Source organism: Erythranthe guttata, chromosome 6 (assembly GCF_056151865.1).
Source record: "Erythranthe guttata isolate IM_541 chromosome 6, IM_541, whole genome shotgun sequence".
Classification (NCBI taxonomy): domain Eukaryota; kingdom Viridiplantae; phylum Streptophyta; class Magnoliopsida; order Lamiales; family Phrymaceae; genus Erythranthe; species Erythranthe guttata.
In genome coordinates this window covers 2,073,001-2,092,710 of record NC_142538.1, presented here as the reverse complement: position 1 = coordinate 2,092,710, position 19,710 = coordinate 2,073,001, and the positions used below count along the sequence as shown (strand labels likewise).

Genomic DNA, 19,710 nt, shown 5'->3' with positions numbered 1-19,710 from the left:
TTTATGAGAAATTTTCCGTTTGGTTGTACTTATTAAATTAAATTTGGTAAATTTCACTTTTCTCCTTATACTTTGGCTTGGTACCACTCTGCACCCTTTTACTCTTCATTGCATCAATTTGCCCCCCTCACTTGAAAAATTGTTTCAATGTGGCCCTCGTTGTTAGTTATCGGACATTTGACCTTAACACCGTTTGATATAAGCTCTGAAACTATAAATTCGCCACATCTCCTAGTTTAAATAATTATTAAAAAAAAAGTAATAAAATAATAAAAGAATTCAAGACAACGAGAAAACATAGTACATGCCGCCAACCACAATTTATTTTTATTTATTTATTTATTTTATTTTTTTATTATTTAAACTGGGAAGGGTGGCTTTTTGTAATTTTCAGAATTAGATCAAACGATGTTAAGGTCAAAGGTCTGAAAACTAACGGCGAATGCCACATTGAGACAATTTTTCAAGTACATGGGATCAGATCAATGCAATCAAGAATAGAACAGGGTAAAGTGATATCAAGCCAAAGTACGGGGCAAACTAGAATTTACAAATTACACCCAATTAAATTTGGATTTGTACTTACTAAATTTGGATTTTCCAAGTCATTGATTTTATTTTATTTTGGATGGATTTGCCAAGTCATGTTCAAGTGGACATGTCAGAGTCGTGCAGTCCATTTTATTAATTAACGATTCTAATTTCTAAACGTGTGAATTTAGTGTAGTTAAACATATGCTTTCATTTTGATAATTTGATTCATATATTGAAATTTTATAAAATTAAATTTAATTCGCTGGATTATGAATATAATATAGTTTAAACCCATTTTTTTTCTTTTCTTTTTGGTATATATATATATATAGTTGTAGTCCTACTATGATTAGAGTTTTAATTTGATTTTAATTAGGTTTTCTCTTGTATATAAATAACAAAATACAGCTTAAATAAATATTCCTGTATATATTCGTGATAGAAGAAATTAAGAAAAATAAATAAAAAAAATAGTCAATTTATTGCAGACGTGTCCTGCATCTTAACCTATCCATATTCCCCAATCTATGATCCAATAAAATCAATAATTATAATATAATAATTCAGCAATTAATTAGTATAGTAATTCATACAAAGGAACACATCTCATCCAACCATGTGCTACTTTCCCTATATATAACAATCTCTTCAAGATCCAATTCCGAATCCCACCACCACCACCACCACCACCAATAATCAATGGCCACATCCTCTTCCCACGCGCCGCCGCAAGACCTCGAACGCGCCACCTCCTACGCCCCAATTCCGGTCGGTCCCCCGGGGCAGCAGCCGCCGAGGAGCACGAAGAAGCTGTACGCCAGCATTCTGTTCTCATCTTTCTTGTTGCTTTCTTTACTTGTTTTGATCAACAACAACAACAATCAATTAGAACCAAGCCCTCTAGCTTCATCTCCGGCGAGACCCATGATCGAGCAGCCCTCGAGAGGGGCGGCGCAGGGGGTGTCGGAGAAGGGCTCCCGGCGAGTCGGCGGCGTGGAGGAATTGAGCTTCGCTTGGACCAATGTCATGCTGAGCTGGCAGAGGACCGCTTACCACTTTCAACCTCAGAAGAACTGGATGAATGGTAAGTAATGAATTAACAGCTTATACATACAATTTCTTTTTTTTTAATTAATTAATTAATTATTTTATAAAAAGAATCAATTTTATGATCTTTTTTGTTGTAATAAATCCATACGAACGATTTTGATTTTGATTCTGATTCGATTCGTCTTTTGTTTGTTTGTCGACTGCGGCTCGAATCTGGATGTTTCTGCAACAGATCCTAATGGTGAGTGTTTCAAATTTAAACTCCAGCTTTTTTGTTTTTCACAGAAAATATTTATTTGAACAATTAGGTAAAACAATTTGCTACTAAAGTTGACTCAGTCAATATTATTATTATTATTATTATTATTATTATTATTATTATTATTATTAAAGGCAGTATATATATTTCCCCTTTCTATCTAGGGTTAATTACGTTTTGCTGATCTATTTAAATATAGTAGGAGTTTACAAGATGAAGGCCAATTTTGTTTTTGCTGAATGTGTTTTATTAAATTGCAATAATTGCTGCTATAATTATTTCATGAACTGGACCAATGGGTGGCCTTTACTGGCATAATTATTGGAACCTGTAGCTGTTAGCCACGTGTTTTTGCCACCCTGGCAAAAATCTTCTCCATTCATCTTAACCATAATTGTTGTATGTGCTAAAACATGATCTCATATATTAAAAAAAAATAAAAAAATATTTTTTGTAATAAATTAACTTCCGTGTGAAATTTGTTGTTGCATAGAGTTTCGTATGATACATGTTCTTGAAATAAGCATCTTTGACCCGCACTTTGCATAAACTGTAGTCCCTTTCCACTGATTGTTTTTGACAAAATAAAAAAAACATATTGGAATATGATATAGTGGAAATAGGTTATTTCGGGTAGTTATATGCTACTTCTGGTAGTTTATATTGGGTGACATTTTAATTGTAAATCTGATTAAATAACCACCTAGTGTGGATAACCAGTGTAACATCTAATTACTTGCTAACTTTTTACTGATGGTCTACACACACCAATGTTGATGTGTATGTATAAATGGTAAAGATGTGTTCGGTGGAAGCATGAAATGATATTTGTTGTATAATGAAGGTTGTGGGCCTGTAAAAAAATTGGCCAACTTGGACCTAATTATTTATTTTTGGGGCCAATTGGATTTGGTTTTCGAATTGGGCTTATTTTAGTACATTTTAATTTGGGCCGATTCAATTACAATCCTTTTAATGAATCTTTGGACTTAATTATTTCCCTAAACAATGTAATTAATTATTAAATGATTTGTGTAAATTAATGATTAGGTCCATTATACCACAAGGGATGGTACCATTTATTCTACCAGTACAACGAGGATGCAGCTGTATGGGGCAACATCACATGGGGCCACGCTGTATCGAAAGATCTTATCCACTGGCTCCACCTCCCATTTGCCATGGTTCGGGATCAATGGTACGATATAAACGGAGTCTGGACCGGGTCGGCCACTATCCTACCCGACGGTCGGATTATTATGTTGTACACTGGAGACACAAACGACTTCGTTCAGGTCCAGTGTCTATCCTACCCGGCTAACCAATCCGACCCGCTCCTCATTGACTGGGTCAAGGACCCGAGCAATCCGGTTCTGTCCCCTCCGCCCGGGATCGGTGCTAAGGATTTTAGGGATCCGACGACTGCTTGGCTAAGCCCGGGCGGGGACAGGTGGCGGATCACGATTGGGTCGAAGGTTAACACGACGGGAATTTCGTTGGTTTACGAGACGGAGGATTTTGTGAAGTATGAATTGTTGGATGGGTACCTGCATGAGGTGGCGGGTACGGGTATGTGGGAGTGCATTGATTTTTACCCGGTTTCCGTTACGGATGAAAACGGGTTGGACACTTCGGTTAACGGGCCGGGTGTTAAGCACGTGATGAAGGTGAGTTTGGATGATGATAAGAATGATTATTATGCGATTGGAACGTACGACCCGATTGCGAACAAGTGGACGCCCGATAACCCGGTTTTGGATGTGGGTATCGGGTTGAGATATGATTACGGTAAATATTATGCTTCGAAAACATTTTATGATCAGAATACACAGAGGAGGATTTTGTGGGGTTGGATTAGAGAAACTGATGCTGAAGAACTTGATATTTTGAAAGGATGGTCTTGTGTTCAGGTTCTATTTATTTATTTAAATACACTAATTTATTTTATTAATTTTTTTTATTATTATTAATTTTATTTATAATTTGATCAATTTTGTAACAGTCGATTCCGAGGACGGTTGTGTTCGATAAAAAGACGGGCAGCAACATACTTCAGTGGCCAGTTGAGGAAGTCGAGAAATTGAGATCACACACTAGCGTTGACTTTAACGACGTTAAGCTTGGACCGGGTTCAATTGTCCCGATTAAAGTTGACTCGCCGTCGCAGGTTATTTTTGCTTCTACTTTTTTTTTTTTTTTGTATCTAAATGTATATAATTGGACCGATCGGATCGTAATTAGTATTTTTTGAAAAATCCCAAAAAAAAAAAAATCTTAAGTGAAAAAGTAATTCAAATCCCTTTCAAAAAAATAAAACCGGAAGAATCGGATTGGAACAAAAATAACAGTGTGCCAGCATAGAAATAATTTCGTTTTGACCTGACTATATTAATTTGTGTATGATGCAGCTAGACATAATTGCGTCGTTTGAAGTCGATGAAGATGCTATATTCGAGACAAGTGCTAATGAAACTGAATCCGGATACGACTGCCCTACTAGTGGTGGTGCCGCTACTAGAGGAAAATTAGGACCGTTTGGCATTATCGTACTTGCCGATGATGGGTTATCGGAATCAACTCCGATATACTTCTACATTGCTAAAGGGGCTAACGGCACGACCGAGACTCACTTTTGCGCCGATGAATTGAGGTAATTGGTTTTACTAATTGTACTTAATCTGCCTACTTAAAATGCTAGATTTAGCCGTCGTAATCGTCTTTTACTGGATATACGTTTTAGATCATCGAAAGCTGCTGACGTGGATAAATTAGTATATGGAAGCACAGTCCCTGTGCTTCATGGTGAAAAGCTATCCATCAGATCTTTGGTATGTGTTTTTTTTTCTCTATATTTTTTATTTTATTTTATGTAATACTATAATTGCATCTGCTTTAATTTTATTTATTTTTTAATTATTTTGATTAGGTGGATCATTCAATTGTGGAGAGCTTTGCGCAAGGGGGTAGAACGGTAATTGCGTCAAGAATATATCCGACGGCGGCGAATGGTAGCAGTGGACGTGTTTTCTTGTTCAACAACGCGACTGGAGTAAGCGTTACTGCTTCGATTAAAATATGGAAAATGGACTCGGCCGATATCCGCCCGTTTCCTTTCGACCAGAAGCAGCTTTGATACCAGCGAGAAATTAAATCAAAAATTTTCCCATCATATTTGAGTTTTATTTATATTTATTCTTGTGTTCGATGAATTTGATTCATCGTTGCTTAATTTAGCATATTGATATCACAATAAATATTCATGTCACCATTCTTCTTTGTCAATTTCGAGTGAATAATAATAATAATAATAATATTTCATAAAACATTTCTAATTGAAGATGATTCCACAAGAGGTGGAGTTTATGACCGTTGGGCCAAATTGCAATTAAAAATAAAAATAATAATAAAGCAAAAGGGATGTTTTGACTTGTAAATTAGTTGTTTGGCAGCATCGATGCCGCTCCAATTGCTTTTACTTTTTTATTACTAGTTTTTAATCAAATTGAAATTCAAGAACATTAAATAAAAAAAAAGAATTAGAAAAAGCACTCAGTTAATTGTTTTCGAAATAAATATTATATTGCTTTATTGGTTTTATCTAAAAATATATCTACTATAGTTGTTATAGATAAAGGTTCATTGGTTACCGTTATAAGGTTCTGCTCACTGAATAGATAGTAGGAGCTAGTAACACTTAAATTAGTAGTGTCCCTTACTAATTAAATAATTAATTAATTAATTAATCAGTAGATACTTAATTCAATCTTATTTAATCTAATTTAACAACCTAGCCCTAATAAAATTATTGATATAATGGATCGAAAATGTTGACTATTTGGACTCACAACTCACTAGTGAGTTGTACCTTATTTAAAACTCTCGAGACAAATTGGGGGTTTAAAATTTGACTAAAATAATAATTAAAAGTCAAATAATGAGAGATTAGTGATTCATCCATGTGTAGTGTGGACTAAAATGCCATCATTGCAACTGCTCGTATTTTTAAATGTTTAGCAATAATAATAATAAAAAAAAAACAATATATTTTCAGTCAATTATGATCAAATTAAATACACAGTGTATTTCAATTATTGAATTAATTGTGTGCAAATTTAGGCGATAATCACGTTTAAATAATCATCTTAGGCACCGCCGAGCCATTTAACATGCAACTTGTTTTCAGGAATGCCCATGTGATCTTTTTGCTTAATGGGGAGCAATTCATTTTTTCCCCTTTTAATTTTTGTGATATTATAATTATTTTCGAATTAATCAATTTACAGGCTAGAGAAATAATTAAATATTACAGACATAATAATATAAATTCAAAATGCCAGCTGGGCAAATTGGGGGGGTGGGGACGTGGCAAAAGTATGCAAGTGGATAAAATTTGCATCGTTTTTTTCAAGTGGGACCACATTTTCCGTGTGCGTGGAGTGTGGGCCCCATTTATTTGCATGTGAGAGCGTTGCAGAAAAATTTGAACGTTATGAAGTGAGGATCTTGACTGTCTTATTTGGGAGGTGACCGTCTTTAGCCAGTTGCCTTTCAATTCAAATTAACCAAATACTAAAATTAAAATAGGAATAATTTATGCTTTCCATATGGGAATATTACAGTTTCATCCTTCAAGTTTGCATCTATTTTACATTTGACCCATTATATTAACAAATAACACATTTGATCCCTCATTTTTCAATAATTTAATAGTTTTGGTCCTCTCAGTCAATTTACCGTTAGTCCGTCGATAAAGGTAGTGGCGAAACATATTTGATTCCGTTAGTTTTAACAGAAACTTGGTGGAAAAGACTAAAAATGTTAATTTTTCAAACATGAGGGGTTGAATGTATATTTTGTAAATATTAGGGACCAAATATGAAATTGCCGCAAAATCGAGATTTTGATCTCTCTATTCACTATGTCCTAAGTGAGTAAGTGTCGTGAATAAGTGATGAAGATTAGTGATCTACGAAAGTGATTGTTTAAAAGTAAAATGTGTGATCTAAACTAAATAATATTCCACTCGTTTTGAATAAGTTCATTTTAGGTTGAGACTCATGTACTAAAAAAATTAGAAAGTATCGATGAGTTTTAGGGAATTTTTTATAATGTGACTTAAACACCCTCCTTATTTTTATTTTCGTTAATTATTTATGAACTAATTAACAGTAGTAGGTAAGTCAAAGTTGAGAATAATATATATTTTTTGAACGACAATAATACAAGAGGAATCATGCAAATACAAATAACACGATTCCTTTAGCAAGTAAAACTAAAAATACTCAAGATTTATCAATAAAAAAAAAATACTAAAAATGCTCCACAAAGTAGGGGTTTTGTAATTAACTAAAAAAGGAAAAAAAGAAAAAAAGAAAAAAAGAAAAAGGAAAGTGTAGAGTTGATTAAAGTCAACACAAAGTTGAACCGGCAGAAGAAGTAACCGGTGAACGCGGATCACGCCACAAATTTCCAGAAGCTCTCTCTCTCTCTCTCTCTTTCTCTCACTAGCTCTAGTTGTGAAGAAATTACAAAAGGCCGCATTTAGGGCTAAACTAAAAGTAGTATATTTACAGAAGAGCCACAGCGCAGCACCAGCAAAGCAAACACACAGCTTTTTTTTCTTCCTCTCTGCATTTTTCTTCGATCTCCCATACTTATATACTTGCATAAAGGAAGCTGTTGAAACACGCTATCCGAATTCTCTCTCTCTCTCTCTCTCTGTAATTGTGTGTGAAAGTGTGAGGTGCATTTGAGAGAACAACTGTGTTGTGTTGTCATGTGAGAGCAAAACGATACCGTTTTGTTATAAACTATACACTATCATTCCATTTCCCCCCAAAATTGTTTCAGCTGTGATACTACTTTTGTTTCTCTCCAAGTAATTACTAATTAGGAATGGGTGCGTTGTGTTTGGTGTATTGGATTTCAATTGGATTGCTGCTGGGGCTGTGTTTGGGTGCCGACCCCTTTGCTAACTTCAACTTGGAGCTCTCTTACATTACTGCTTCTCCGCTCGGTGTTCCCCAACAGGTGACACACCATTTCTTCCCTTTTTTATTTATTTATGGTCGGAGTAGATTTTATTTCGTCGTTTACTTTTGTTTGTCCTCAAATAGAGTGAAGGAATCAATAAAGTTGATATTGATTTTGTGAAGATTTCTTATTTGTTTCTGGATATATATACGTTCAGAAACGAAGTTGAAGAATTGAAAAAAATGCAGTAATTTTAGGGTGTAATTTTTGATGATTTCATACGCCTTTATCAATTTTTTCACTCGCCTTTTTTGCGGATCTGTGGTTTGGTATTATACAGTAAAAAGTTGACGATGGCTTACTGAAAAAAAGTTGTTGATGGACCACACTTGATTTTGTAAAGTTGTGTGTACCTTATTTCTGGTGTACATGTATACTTCCATTAATGGCTGAACAGAGATTAGGTTATACTCCATTTTTTTCTTTCTTTCTGTGGAAATTTTGTTTGAGGGTTTTTACTTTATATAAAATTGAGTCAACCCTCAGTGCATCCCCATTTCAAATCATCTTCCTATATTCTTTTCCGAGATGGTAAATTTTGTGCCGTTTTTTATCGATTTTTGCAGGTTATAGCAATCAATGGGAAATTCCCAGGCCCCGTTCTTAATGTAACAACTAATTACAACGTTGTTGTAGATGTGAAGAACAAGTTGGATGAAGATGTCCTCATCACATGGTATGCTGTAGTACAGTGCATAAAACATTTGTTTTCTTGAAATTATATCTAGTTTTTGTCTCTTTATTTTTTTTTTTCGGTTTTCTGTGAATGTAATTGATGTTGCTTTGGTGGCAGGTCTGGAATACAGATGCGCCGTGCTTCGTGGCAAGATGGGGTTTTGGGTACAAATTGCCCCATACCACCGAAGTGGAACTGGACCTACCAGTTTCAGGTCAAAGATCAGATCGGCAGCTTCTATTACTTCCCGTCACTGAATATGCAAAGGGCATCCGGTGGATTCGGTTCTTTTGTAGTAACGAATCGCGATATTATTCCACTGCCTTTCGCTATTCCTGATGGTGATATTGTCATTCTGATTGGTGATTGGTATACTCGCAACCACACGGTAGGTATAAAACCATATGGTGGGGTCTTTTTCTTTTTTTTTGGCTGTGCTGGACTTTAGACATGTTTTTATATTGCAATATCATTTAATGATTTGGTTGTGTATGAAACATTAGGCCCTACGCAAGGCCCTTGATAATGGAGAAGAGTTAGGCATGCCAGATGGAGTTCTTATCAATGGGAAGGGACCATACAGATACAACACCACACTTGTCCAAGATGGGATTGTACACGAGACAATTAACGTTGATCCCGGTAAATTTTTAGATATTCATTTGCTGGTTGATTAAATTAAATGACAATAAGGTAATTTTTTTCCCTGTGTTTCTTGATTTTCTGTCATGGTCTGGTGGTAATGCTAACTTTATCGTACCATTCTAATTAAGGTTAGATTGGCAGTTTGGCTTGTGCTTAATGTGATTTTTGAAAAATTGCAGGTAAAACGTACCGAATTAGGGTGCATAATGTCGGAGTGTCCACTTGTTTGAATTTCCGTATTCAGAGCCACAATTTGCTTTTGGCAGAAACAGAGGGCTATTACACATCCCAACAGAACTATACTAGCATGGATGTGCATGTTGGCCAGTCTTACTCTTTTCTTGTAACCATGGACCAAAACGCAAGCAGTGATTATTACATTGTGGCAAGTGCAAGATTTGTGAACGAATCACTCTGGCAGAGAGTAACCGGTGTGGCAGTGTTACATTATTCGAACTCAAAAGGCAAAGTGTCCGGTCCACTCCCTGACCCTCCAAACGATGCTTTCGACACAACATATTCACTAAATCAAGCCATGTCCATCAGGTTTGCGAGATTTTCTCTTCGTTTTATCAAGAATTAATCTTGTTATTAAATTTCTTTCTATACTTATGGGATGTGTTCTATGTTAATTTATCAGGCAAAATGTGTCAGCAAGTGGGGCCCGCCCGAACCCACAAGGTTCTTTCCATTATGGTTCAATAAACGTCACTGATGTTTACGTGCTCAAAAGTCTGCCTCCGTCGAAAATTGATGGAAAATTACATACTACTTATAACGGTATTTCATTTGTGAATCCCGATACACCGATAAAGCTCGCAGATGCATATAAAGTGAAGGGTGCTTATAAGCTCGATTTTCCTAGTAAGCCACTAGAAAGGGCGCCGAGCAGAGATAGATCTATCATAAATGCTACATACAAGGGATTTATAGAGATAATAGTGCAGAACAATGACACGGTTTTGCAGACATTTCACCTTGACGGTTATTCTTTCTTCGTGGTTGGGTAATAATAATAATCCTAAAATCCAAAGTCTAATTTAATTAGTGAAAGAATTAGCACGGTTTTGATTAATTAACATGTCGTTTTAATAACCTGAAGGATGGGTATTGGTGAATGGACCGAGAACAACAGAGGCTCGTACAATAGGTGGGATGCAATATCTCGCTCTACCGTGCAGGTACCCAAATTTTGTGGCCTTTTTAATTCTTGATTTTTCGATAACTTATAGCCCGAATCACGATTTTTTATACTTGTTTTATTCTTATTTTTTTTATGTAAAAAGGTTTTTGCTGGGGGGTGGACCGCAGTATTCGTGTCTCTTGACAACGTAGGTGTGTGGAATATGAGGACAGAGAATCTGGACAGGTGGTATCTTGGACAAGAAACGTACATGAGAATAGTCAATCCGGAAGATACCGGAAACAAGACAGAATTGCCTGTACCTGATAACGCTCTCTACTGTGGTGCATTGAGCCACATGCAAAAGTACTTATCTACGAATTTATACGTGTAATGAATACCTTAGCTTAATTGATTAGTGACTAACTGAATTTCGGATACTTTGTTATTTGCAGGCCTCAAAAAGTTTCAGCATCGTCTATGTTGGCAAGCTCGAATCTGTTCCTCGTTCTGCTGGTGGTATTTTCGACGATGATTTCTGGTTGGTGCTATTGAAGAGGCACTTTTGTCGGGTTTACGAGGATTACTTTTTTTTTTTTTGAATTTTCGGGCATTTTATTACTCACGCTGGTTGTGTAGGACTTTTAGGGAGGGGCATGAAATTAATTGTTCAGGGGTATTTATTTTTAGAGATTGGTTTTAATTGTTCAGGAAGTATCATTCTTTGTATGTGTATCCAAATAGTACATTTTTAATTCCATTTTCCCCATTTTTAATTGTTGTTTTTTTTTTAAAAAATTGAATATTTCAAATTTTGAATCACTGAAAAAAAAGAGAGGAAATAGACGGAGTTATATTTAACGGGAACAAGTTGAGGGAGTAATGATTATTGTGGAGAAGGCTGCAGGGACATTATGTAATGTGTTCTATATATATATGTATAACAAAATACACTGATCTAAATATTAATTAATGATGATGTTAACTTAATTGTGTTTTACATGCCTAATTACTCTGCTTTGTCTGAACAATCTCCTACACATTATCATGCGCAGCTGCGCATGCCAAAGCCACACACACACACACACACACACACACACACACACACACACATAATATGCATATGTATGTATTTATATGTATATATATGCTTTTGACCTCAAAGCTAAACCACAGAAGAAAACACATTGACCTGCTGAATAAAGCTCATCGTTTGCATGCCATTTTTTTTTTTGGTTTTTATTTCCTAGGATATATACCTAAACTCAATCTAGGGTTCATTTCAACTCCTCCATTAACACACACACACACACACACACACATATATGTATGGCTAGCTATTTCAAATTCATCAGTGCAAGTGAGAAACTGGAAATTTAGTAAAAGTTTCTTCATTGCTAGAGAGTTTTCATCTCTTTTCTTCTTCGCCTTCAATCCCTTCTTTTATCAGTAACAGTTCTCTACTGTCTACTCTCTCTCTCTCTCTCTCTCTCTCTCTCTCTCTCTCTCTCTCTCTCTCTCTCTCTCATTACTAGGCTGTTTCTGGATATTAGTGTTCTTTGTTTCATAAAAAAATTAAAGATGTTCAACTCTGTTATAATAAGTAAGCATTCAACCTAATTTGTATCCTGTTACGTTCTATGCATAAACTTTTGCAGACAAAAATAACTTATTTATTTATTTTTATTGCACTTCATTACAATTTTAGGTTTACTTATATGTAAAGGATAAGGAAACTTTTTATAAAGTTTTTTGGGCAAGACAACATAAATAATAATGACAATACCCCGCCCGCCCCCCTTCGAAGCCACGCATTATTTTTGGTGATGGACTGCTTACGGAAAAATACTATATATATATATATATATATATATATATATATATATATATATATATATATATATATATATATATATATATATATATATATATATATATATATATATATATATATATATATATATATATATATATAGCTAATAATTAATTTATATTACTTAATATTCATGACGTATATCGTATATCGATCAATGCATGTACACTTAAATGTATATTATTATTCGTAATTTTCGAACTGAAAAGAAGATCCATTCTGTGTTTTTTCGCAAATAGGATGATAATCCAGAGACCAGAAGACACAAAATCAAACGAAAAACGCAAATAGACAAATATTAATTAATTAACTGTAGTAGCTCAATATTGATACATACACATGACAGCATTACAAAGATCTGGTATTAACCACAGGATATAACATCATAAACAGCACTGTGGTTAATCCTCAGATCATGATAATTAATATACATATATATATAATAAGCTGCATGCAAATCCAGCTTCAAACTAAATCGATCGATCACGTTTATCTTACAAGAAAAACATCAGGCCTATACTAGTTTTTTTTTTTTTTTTTTGTACTCTTATAAATAACTTAAACACCTATATATATATCCGGAGCAGTGTTTCAAGATCAATAGTTAGGTTATATATATATTCTTATTATTTACAAGAAACTGTATATATATATATATATATATATATATATATATATATATATATATATATATATATATATATATATATACAGTCTTGCATTCACTTCCACATCTCATTCTGACAGCTAGAAGACGAAGCCGAAGCATTTGCCAGTGCGATTTCGCCTTTGTTCCGATTTCGACCAATCACATTAGACAATTCTTCATCACTTGCATGGAATGTATTAATTCCCTTTGAAATTTCTTCATGGCTTAGCTGAGAAGCAACAAACTTGTCCAACACCCTCCAATCTGTAACCTGATCCTCCGACAATATTATCGACTGATCAATATTCCGATGATTATGATCAAGTAGTGTTTGATGCATCACCAATTGTTCCTGATCACCAGGGTTAAGATTATTTAGACCGCCGTAAAAGGGCATTTTCGGGCTTTCATCTAAATGCGGAAGATGGTGGTGATCAAGAAAATGATGAGGTGGCGGCATTCCGTTGTTGTTGATGCCGTATAAGTGCAAATCCATCTCCTTCTTCTTGCAGGAATTGTTGTTGTTGTTGTAAGGAATATTATTATGGTGGTGGTGGTAAGAAAGATTCGGAGAGTCTATACGATGATCCGGCATGAACGAAACTTGATCTTCGTACCAAATGGGAGAATCGTGCTCGTTTATTCTTCGCATTGTGGCTATCCTTTTCTTGAATACTCTACACACAACCCATCCTTCTTCCTGCATGCATGCATGAATTAATTATTTATTTATATATTTAGATATATTTTATTATCATATAATATAACAAAAGTTATGAAGTTCTTTTATTCACTTTATGTTTTATCTTGTCAATTTTATTTTTAAATTAATTTTAATGTATATTTCTCTAACATTCAATATACATTTGATTGCTAGATATGTAATGATATAAGTGTAATGATTTTGATGGGCATGCCACAATGAGAATGTTTTGCATTCATCTTTTCTTAGCTAGTACTATAATTGGAGAGGACCAATATATTTCATGCACATTTTGACTACTATATATCACACATTAATCATATGCGCAAACAGTCGTAATACGTATATAATTAATATTTCGTTTAATTTATTCGTGAAGAAATTAATTAGTACTTGCCTGAGGGACTCCGTTTTCGTCCGTCTCGAGGCGATATTCGTGCATGATCCAATCCGATTTTTGGCCGTTTGGAGCTCTTCCTTTGTAAAACACCAATGTTTTTCTCATGCCAATTAAGTCGTTCTTGGAATAAATAGCTTTGTCTCGACCCGTTGCTTTCCAGAATCCAGCTGTCGTCGCCCTATTGGTGCGTGTCCCCGTTGGATATTTCTTGTCCTTGTGGCTGAAAAAATACCACTCGTTTTGCTCTTCCGTTCCTATTCTGCATAGCTCTATACATACCAAAAAAATATCAAGAAATACTATTTATTATAGTTTTGTAATCTTGTTTTTATGCAATTTGCTAATAATTAATTTTATATATATAGTATATACCTTGAAGATCCCAAGGCTCGATTTTGTAAAGATCGACATCTTTAATTACGTCTAAGTCGATAGGTCTTGAATTAATCTTCCTCCTAAGGTAATAATCTACGAGCTCTTCATCGGTTGGATGGAATCGAAAACCAGGAGGAACATGTGAAAAAGTATTCATAATAATTACCTCCTGGTTTTTATTATATATATCAGCCTGCAAAAAGTATTCATTAATCACGTCGAAAACATTACATATAATTAAGAATAAATTAATCGTGGGCTCGATCGATAACAGCAAGAACTTTTTAACCTTGCTATTATGCGCTCGTCGTAGATCATATTATAGAGAGCTACACGTCTGTATAGACCACTGATGATCAATTATTTTCAGGATGTAATGAATTGATTTCAAGAATCAAAGCAAATCATTGTAAGTTTTAGTGGTGTACTAATAAATGATTAGAAACAAACGTAGATATATATGTGTGTGTGTGTGTGTGTATTGTTTGTCTCACTTGATGAATCATCACTAATATAAATTAAATGACTTTCATTATTTATTAGCATATATAATGTTTCTTCTTCTAGAACAATGTTGCTGATTATGAGATAAGGTCTGCATAATCCCTAACATAATCATAGGAGGTGACAAACAATGCAATCATATTATTAATTAATTTCTACAATCCCATATTAATTAATATCATTCTTCCACAAAAAAAAAAAAGTATATCCCATGCAAAACATCTAATTAATTGCTTGTCATGAATGTTTTATCCTGATATATAATTGCTTGAAATCATGCATAATTAATAAATTAATGCAGTGGTTATATATGGAGGCACAAATATGACATGTTATATCACAATAATTGCACAAAATATAAACAAAATTAATTAATATAGTATTGCCCTTGTTAAATTCTTGAAGTGACTCACTGTATATGCAAAAAATTCCAGCAAATTTTCTAGGTTTAACAGACAAAGTAAAGATCCCTTAATATTCCATTAACTTAAGTAGTCATGATTGTCTTAAACACACACACACACACACACACACACACACACACACACACACACACACACACACAAGAAGGTGAAACTGAGATGATGATGATGAATGAAAGAAAGAAAGAAAAATCAAACCTTGAGATCAGAGATTTCCAGTGATCTGGGCTGTGTACACACACAATTAGTACTGTACTACTCGATCGGGTTCTCCCAGAATAGAAAGTTTCAGTATAATATTTTGGTAAGGAATACCAATAGCTAGGAAATTTGGCATCAAGACAGCTACAAGACAAGAAAAAACATATATAAAGAAAAGCGGAACAAGGGTTTGTTTTTGTTTTAATTAATATATATATCGGGAATTGAATTGAAGCAGGTGTGATGGATGGATGGATGAAAAGGGTTTAATTCAGCTATCGGCGTGTCTTTTAGCTGTCGGCCTGCTGGACCAGATGATCCTGACAAAAGGCTTTTTTTTCCTTCCTTTCGTTGTGAATATTACAAAGCATACTATTATATCTAGCTACATATATATGTGAGCAAGGGAAGAATATATGGAACAACAAATAAAATGGGACTTCTCTCTATATATAATGAATTAGATTGCATAAACACAACACAACGAAATTCTAGAGAGAGAGAGTCTAGAGAGAGAGAGAGGGGGGGAAACCCTAGCCAATGATGAAAGGGACTGTATATATGTATGTAGCAGCTAGGGTTGATTAATTAGCCTAAGTTTCATATATATTCACTGTCTCTCACTATCAACACTCACCTGAATTGTTGCCTAAGCTTTTTTCTCTCTTTTCTTTTTTTATTTGCGCGCGATTAAAAGGTGGCGCAGAATTTGCCCACAGAGAGAGAGAGAGAGAGAGAGAGAGAGAGAGAGAGAGAGAGAGAGAGAGCAGCGTGTAGGCAACCGCCACCTCCGCCACCAGCCACTGATAGAGACCCCAATTTCCTTATTTATTTATTTTTATTTATAGTAGAGACGGAATTATATTAATGAACTGTGTATAATAAATTTATTTTGGATTTTCAATTTCTTGAATTATATATACACCACTAGCTAACTCCAACATCATTATATTTATATATACATCAAAGACACAAACAAGTTAGTTTCTATTTAATATTTATATATAGTATATAATAAAGAAACAAACATTCATTCCTTGTACTAACATGAATTTAAAATTTAAATTCTTGTGAAATATTGGTGTTGAGGAGAGATACTAGACACAAAAAAAGGAGGGGCCCACAGAAGAAACCCCAATCAGCCAATGAGAAAAAGCCCCCCCACAAGACACCAAAAAGGGGGCCAATAAACTATATATAAAGGGACCCCCTTATTTTGGGGGGTATGATGACTTAATGGAACAGTCTCACACCAAAAAGCCAGAATCCCATCTGTCTTAATGGGGCAATGTGTGTGGGTCCCACCTCTCCCATCTTATGTTTCTTTGTCCCCACCATTTCTTCTTCTTCTACTTCATTGATGCACAACCGCACGGTGCACACTTTTTTTTTAATTTTGATTATTTCATTTTTTTATTTTTTATTTTTCTTAATGTTATGGAAATTGGTGGGGTAATATAATTAACTTTATTTATATCGAGAAATTAAAAAAAAAAAAAAAAAGACTTTGGTTTGGATGGTGTTTGTTTAAGTTAATCATTGTAATTAATTAGCTTATCCTGTACATCCTGTATCATTTATTTCAAGTGGTTAGCTGGTTAATTATCTCAATTATTACCACCATTATTCCCATCTCTTTTAGTCACTAATTTAGCCCCTTCTTTTACTTTAATACGTCTGCTTATTGTCTCCACAATTCAATGCCATCGATTAAGAGTTACCAATTTGTACCCCTAACCAAAATTATATACCAATATCAAATCAATTAAATTGGGAAAAAAAAAACAAAAAATAAAAAACATACTAAACAAAAAAGATTTTTTTTAATTATTATTTTAGTGTATGGATTAATATATAGTACATATAAATATATATATATCGAGGAAATTAATGATTGAAAATAGCAGCCTCTTCTTGCTCGTGACAAATACGCTTCCCACACCACCACCGCCTCTCATCATTATACACTCTAATCTAACTTATAATTATTATTTTTAAATAAATAAATAAATATATATATATATATAATATAATAAATAGGTTATATACATATAGGTCAATCATCATGTACTTTTCATCAGTATACATATGAACATAGATAAATAAATATAGTTGAAGCTGAGTGAAAAGGCCGGGCTCAAGCCCAAGCCCGTTGTAACGCCACTAGTTTTCAACCCCGTCCAGCTTCATCTTTCCTTGAAATGAGCCGAGCTCAGCTGATCGAGCTGTCTAAGCTGGCTAATGGCTATTTTGGTGGAATGTGGGCCCCAATTTGATGTTTGGCGGCTCAGTAGTCTGGCGTGGGTTAGCTGATATCATTGAGCTTAGTGGGGGGCTCTGATCCCGTTAGTTGCACTGTTATTTTATTTTGAGGATTTCGTTTTATACATAGAAATGTCGAATGACGTGGTGCTCTCTGGTTGGTTGGCCAACAACCAATGAGATTGCGCCATCTATACTATCATACTATTTGTGTGGGTCCCATTAATACTCATCATTGGAAGGCCTACCTACTACTCTCTCCCCATATACGCGGGCCCTAAACAATATTTTGTAGTGTGATTTGTGGGCCACCTGGATTGTCCCTATTGGGTATTTCCCAAGTTTAAAAATAAAAAGACAATAATGCCCTCATCCCTCCAATTTCAAGCCTTAAATACAATACAGTAAAAAAAAACAAGATAAAAGAAAAGAAAAGACAATTATTGACAGGTCGCGGTCGAACCGGTTCGATCGGCCAGTCCGGTCCAGTCCTGACAACATTGCTTATGCACTTTAATTGTTGAAAAATTCATAGTTTTATTTTATATCGGCAAATATTTATTATATTGGAAAAAAAGAGTATATCTAGATAGTAATTGTATACCTGCAAATATGAGTAAAAGATACTCAAAAATAGAGTACGAATACATGTAGGCCATTCTTGATAGAAATATACATACATATATACCCTCATCATTTTGTAGAGTACAATAAGCGTGAAGACACCGTACCATTTTTATACATGTTTCGTTTTTATTCTTTATATATATATATATATATATATATATATATATATATATATATATAAGGAATTATCCCATTTGTATATTAGTTATAATTATATCTTGAAAAAATGGTTTATAATATCATCCTCTCAATGTGCATGGCATGTGGCACAGGATCAACTTGCATGGTAAGCATAGTGATTCCATTAATATGATATGATAACAAAAATATTTGAAATCATTTCAAGTTTCTCAAACTTCCAAATTTAAGATTAATATATATAGTCCTAATTAAGACGACGCAATCGAAAATTGTGACCAAAATTTTATGATCTATATATCACCTTTTCAAGGAGGAAGCTAGAAACCCTAATCTAATTATGCGTAATTATGTATTATAAGTAGGGTATTATGATTACAAATTGGTTTAAAAGTCTCTCTCAAAATTATAATCCCTATTAGAGTTATTAATATAGATCGAGTAAGAAATGAGAGCAAATAATTAAGCGATAACAAGAGTGGAAACGAAAATGATTAGAATCATATTCATAATACACGAGCGAGATATATATACGTCCTCATTTATATACGCAGTGGTTTTCTTAATTAGAATATAATCGATAATTAATCGAAGTGCAAACAAAATTCCCATTTATTCATGAATTGTTCTATGCTGCAACCAGTGAACTTCATCGTATTGTATCTTAGTATATATTACATGTGTATCGTATATTAAAATGGAAAATTAATTGGGCCCTTTTCTGTAATAATCCAAGCCCACTGGATCGGATTCTAATTTATTAAAAGCACTATTTCACATGGCTAGGGGCTTACCATTTACCATCAAGAAATTAAATTCCAATAAACTATTATTTTGGTTGTTATTTTGAAGGGCAAGTTACGGCCATGCCCCCGAGGTATGACTAAATCAAGAAAAATCCCTATTGGTTGGGTAATTACGGGGTTCTTTTTAAATATTTTTACATAATTTTTTTGTAATTTGATTCTTTACCGAATCAAATCGTATATTTAGTTCGATAAACAGTATGAAATGTTGGCTTAACGAAATTTTGATTCGATTTTATCAATTTAACATCCCTAAGTTTAATAATTTGCCCATGAAAGAGTTTTTTCATAAAATAACATATAATTTGGGAAGTGTATGTAATTACTCAAACATGAGAGGAATTTTAATAATTCGACCATATCCGCAATTTACTCTTATTTTAAATTAGAAGTATTTATTTATTTATTTTTCTTTTTCTTTCCGGATAAA

General features: G+C 34.0%; 3 protein-coding genes across 6 annotated transcripts; 2 read left to right on the top strand and 1 right to left on the bottom strand.

Moving 5' to 3' along the window:
- The first annotated feature begins 885 nt into the window (after positions 1-885).
- Positions 886-5,125, top strand: LOC105971801 (beta-fructofuranosidase, soluble isoenzyme I). Of its 4 annotated transcripts, none has more exons than XM_088819338.1 (7): positions 1,129-1,618; positions 1,817-1,892; positions 2,894-3,753; positions 3,846-4,010; positions 4,252-4,493; positions 4,584-4,671; positions 4,770-5,125. In XM_088819338.1, exons 1-7 carry the CDS (start codon positions 1,616-1,618, stop codon positions 4,974-4,976), a joined length of 1,641 nt encoding a protein of 546 aa, XP_088675464.1. In that variant the 5' UTR covers positions 1,129-1,615; the 3' UTR covers positions 4,977-5,125. The 4 variants fall into 4 exon arrangements, with proteins under 4 accessions (XP_088675465.1, XP_088675463.1, XP_088675464.1 ...); XM_088819336.1 differs by having other exon boundaries at positions 1,161-1,618; positions 1,817-1,825; XM_088819339.1 differs by lacking the exon at positions 1,817-1,892 and having other exon boundaries at positions 886-1,622.
- A 2,015-nt stretch (positions 5,126-7,140) lies between these two features.
- On the top strand, positions 7,141-11,096 carry LOC105971598 (monocopper oxidase-like protein SKU5). Its single transcript, XM_088819340.1, has 9 exons — positions 7,141-7,873; positions 8,443-8,552; positions 8,670-8,940; positions 9,056-9,194; positions 9,377-9,743; positions 9,838-10,203; positions 10,300-10,378; positions 10,484-10,686; positions 10,776-11,096. Exons 1-9 carry the CDS (start codon positions 7,739-7,741, stop codon positions 10,873-10,875), a joined length of 1,770 nt encoding a protein of 589 aa, XP_088675466.1. The 5' UTR covers positions 7,141-7,738; the 3' UTR covers positions 10,876-11,096.
- Positions 11,097-12,894: 1,798 nt separating this feature from the next.
- Positions 12,895-14,524, bottom strand: LOC105971766 (NAC domain-containing protein 7). The gene is made up of 3 exons (XM_012996649.2): positions 14,318-14,524; positions 13,943-14,214; positions 12,895-13,542 (listed from the first exon to the last, which is right to left on the bottom strand). Exons 1-3 carry the CDS (start codon positions 14,475-14,477, stop codon positions 12,916-12,918), a joined length of 1,059 nt encoding a protein of 352 aa, XP_012852103.2. The 5' UTR covers positions 14,478-14,524; the 3' UTR covers positions 12,895-12,915.
- Between the last annotated feature and the right edge of the window lie 5,186 nt (positions 14,525-19,710).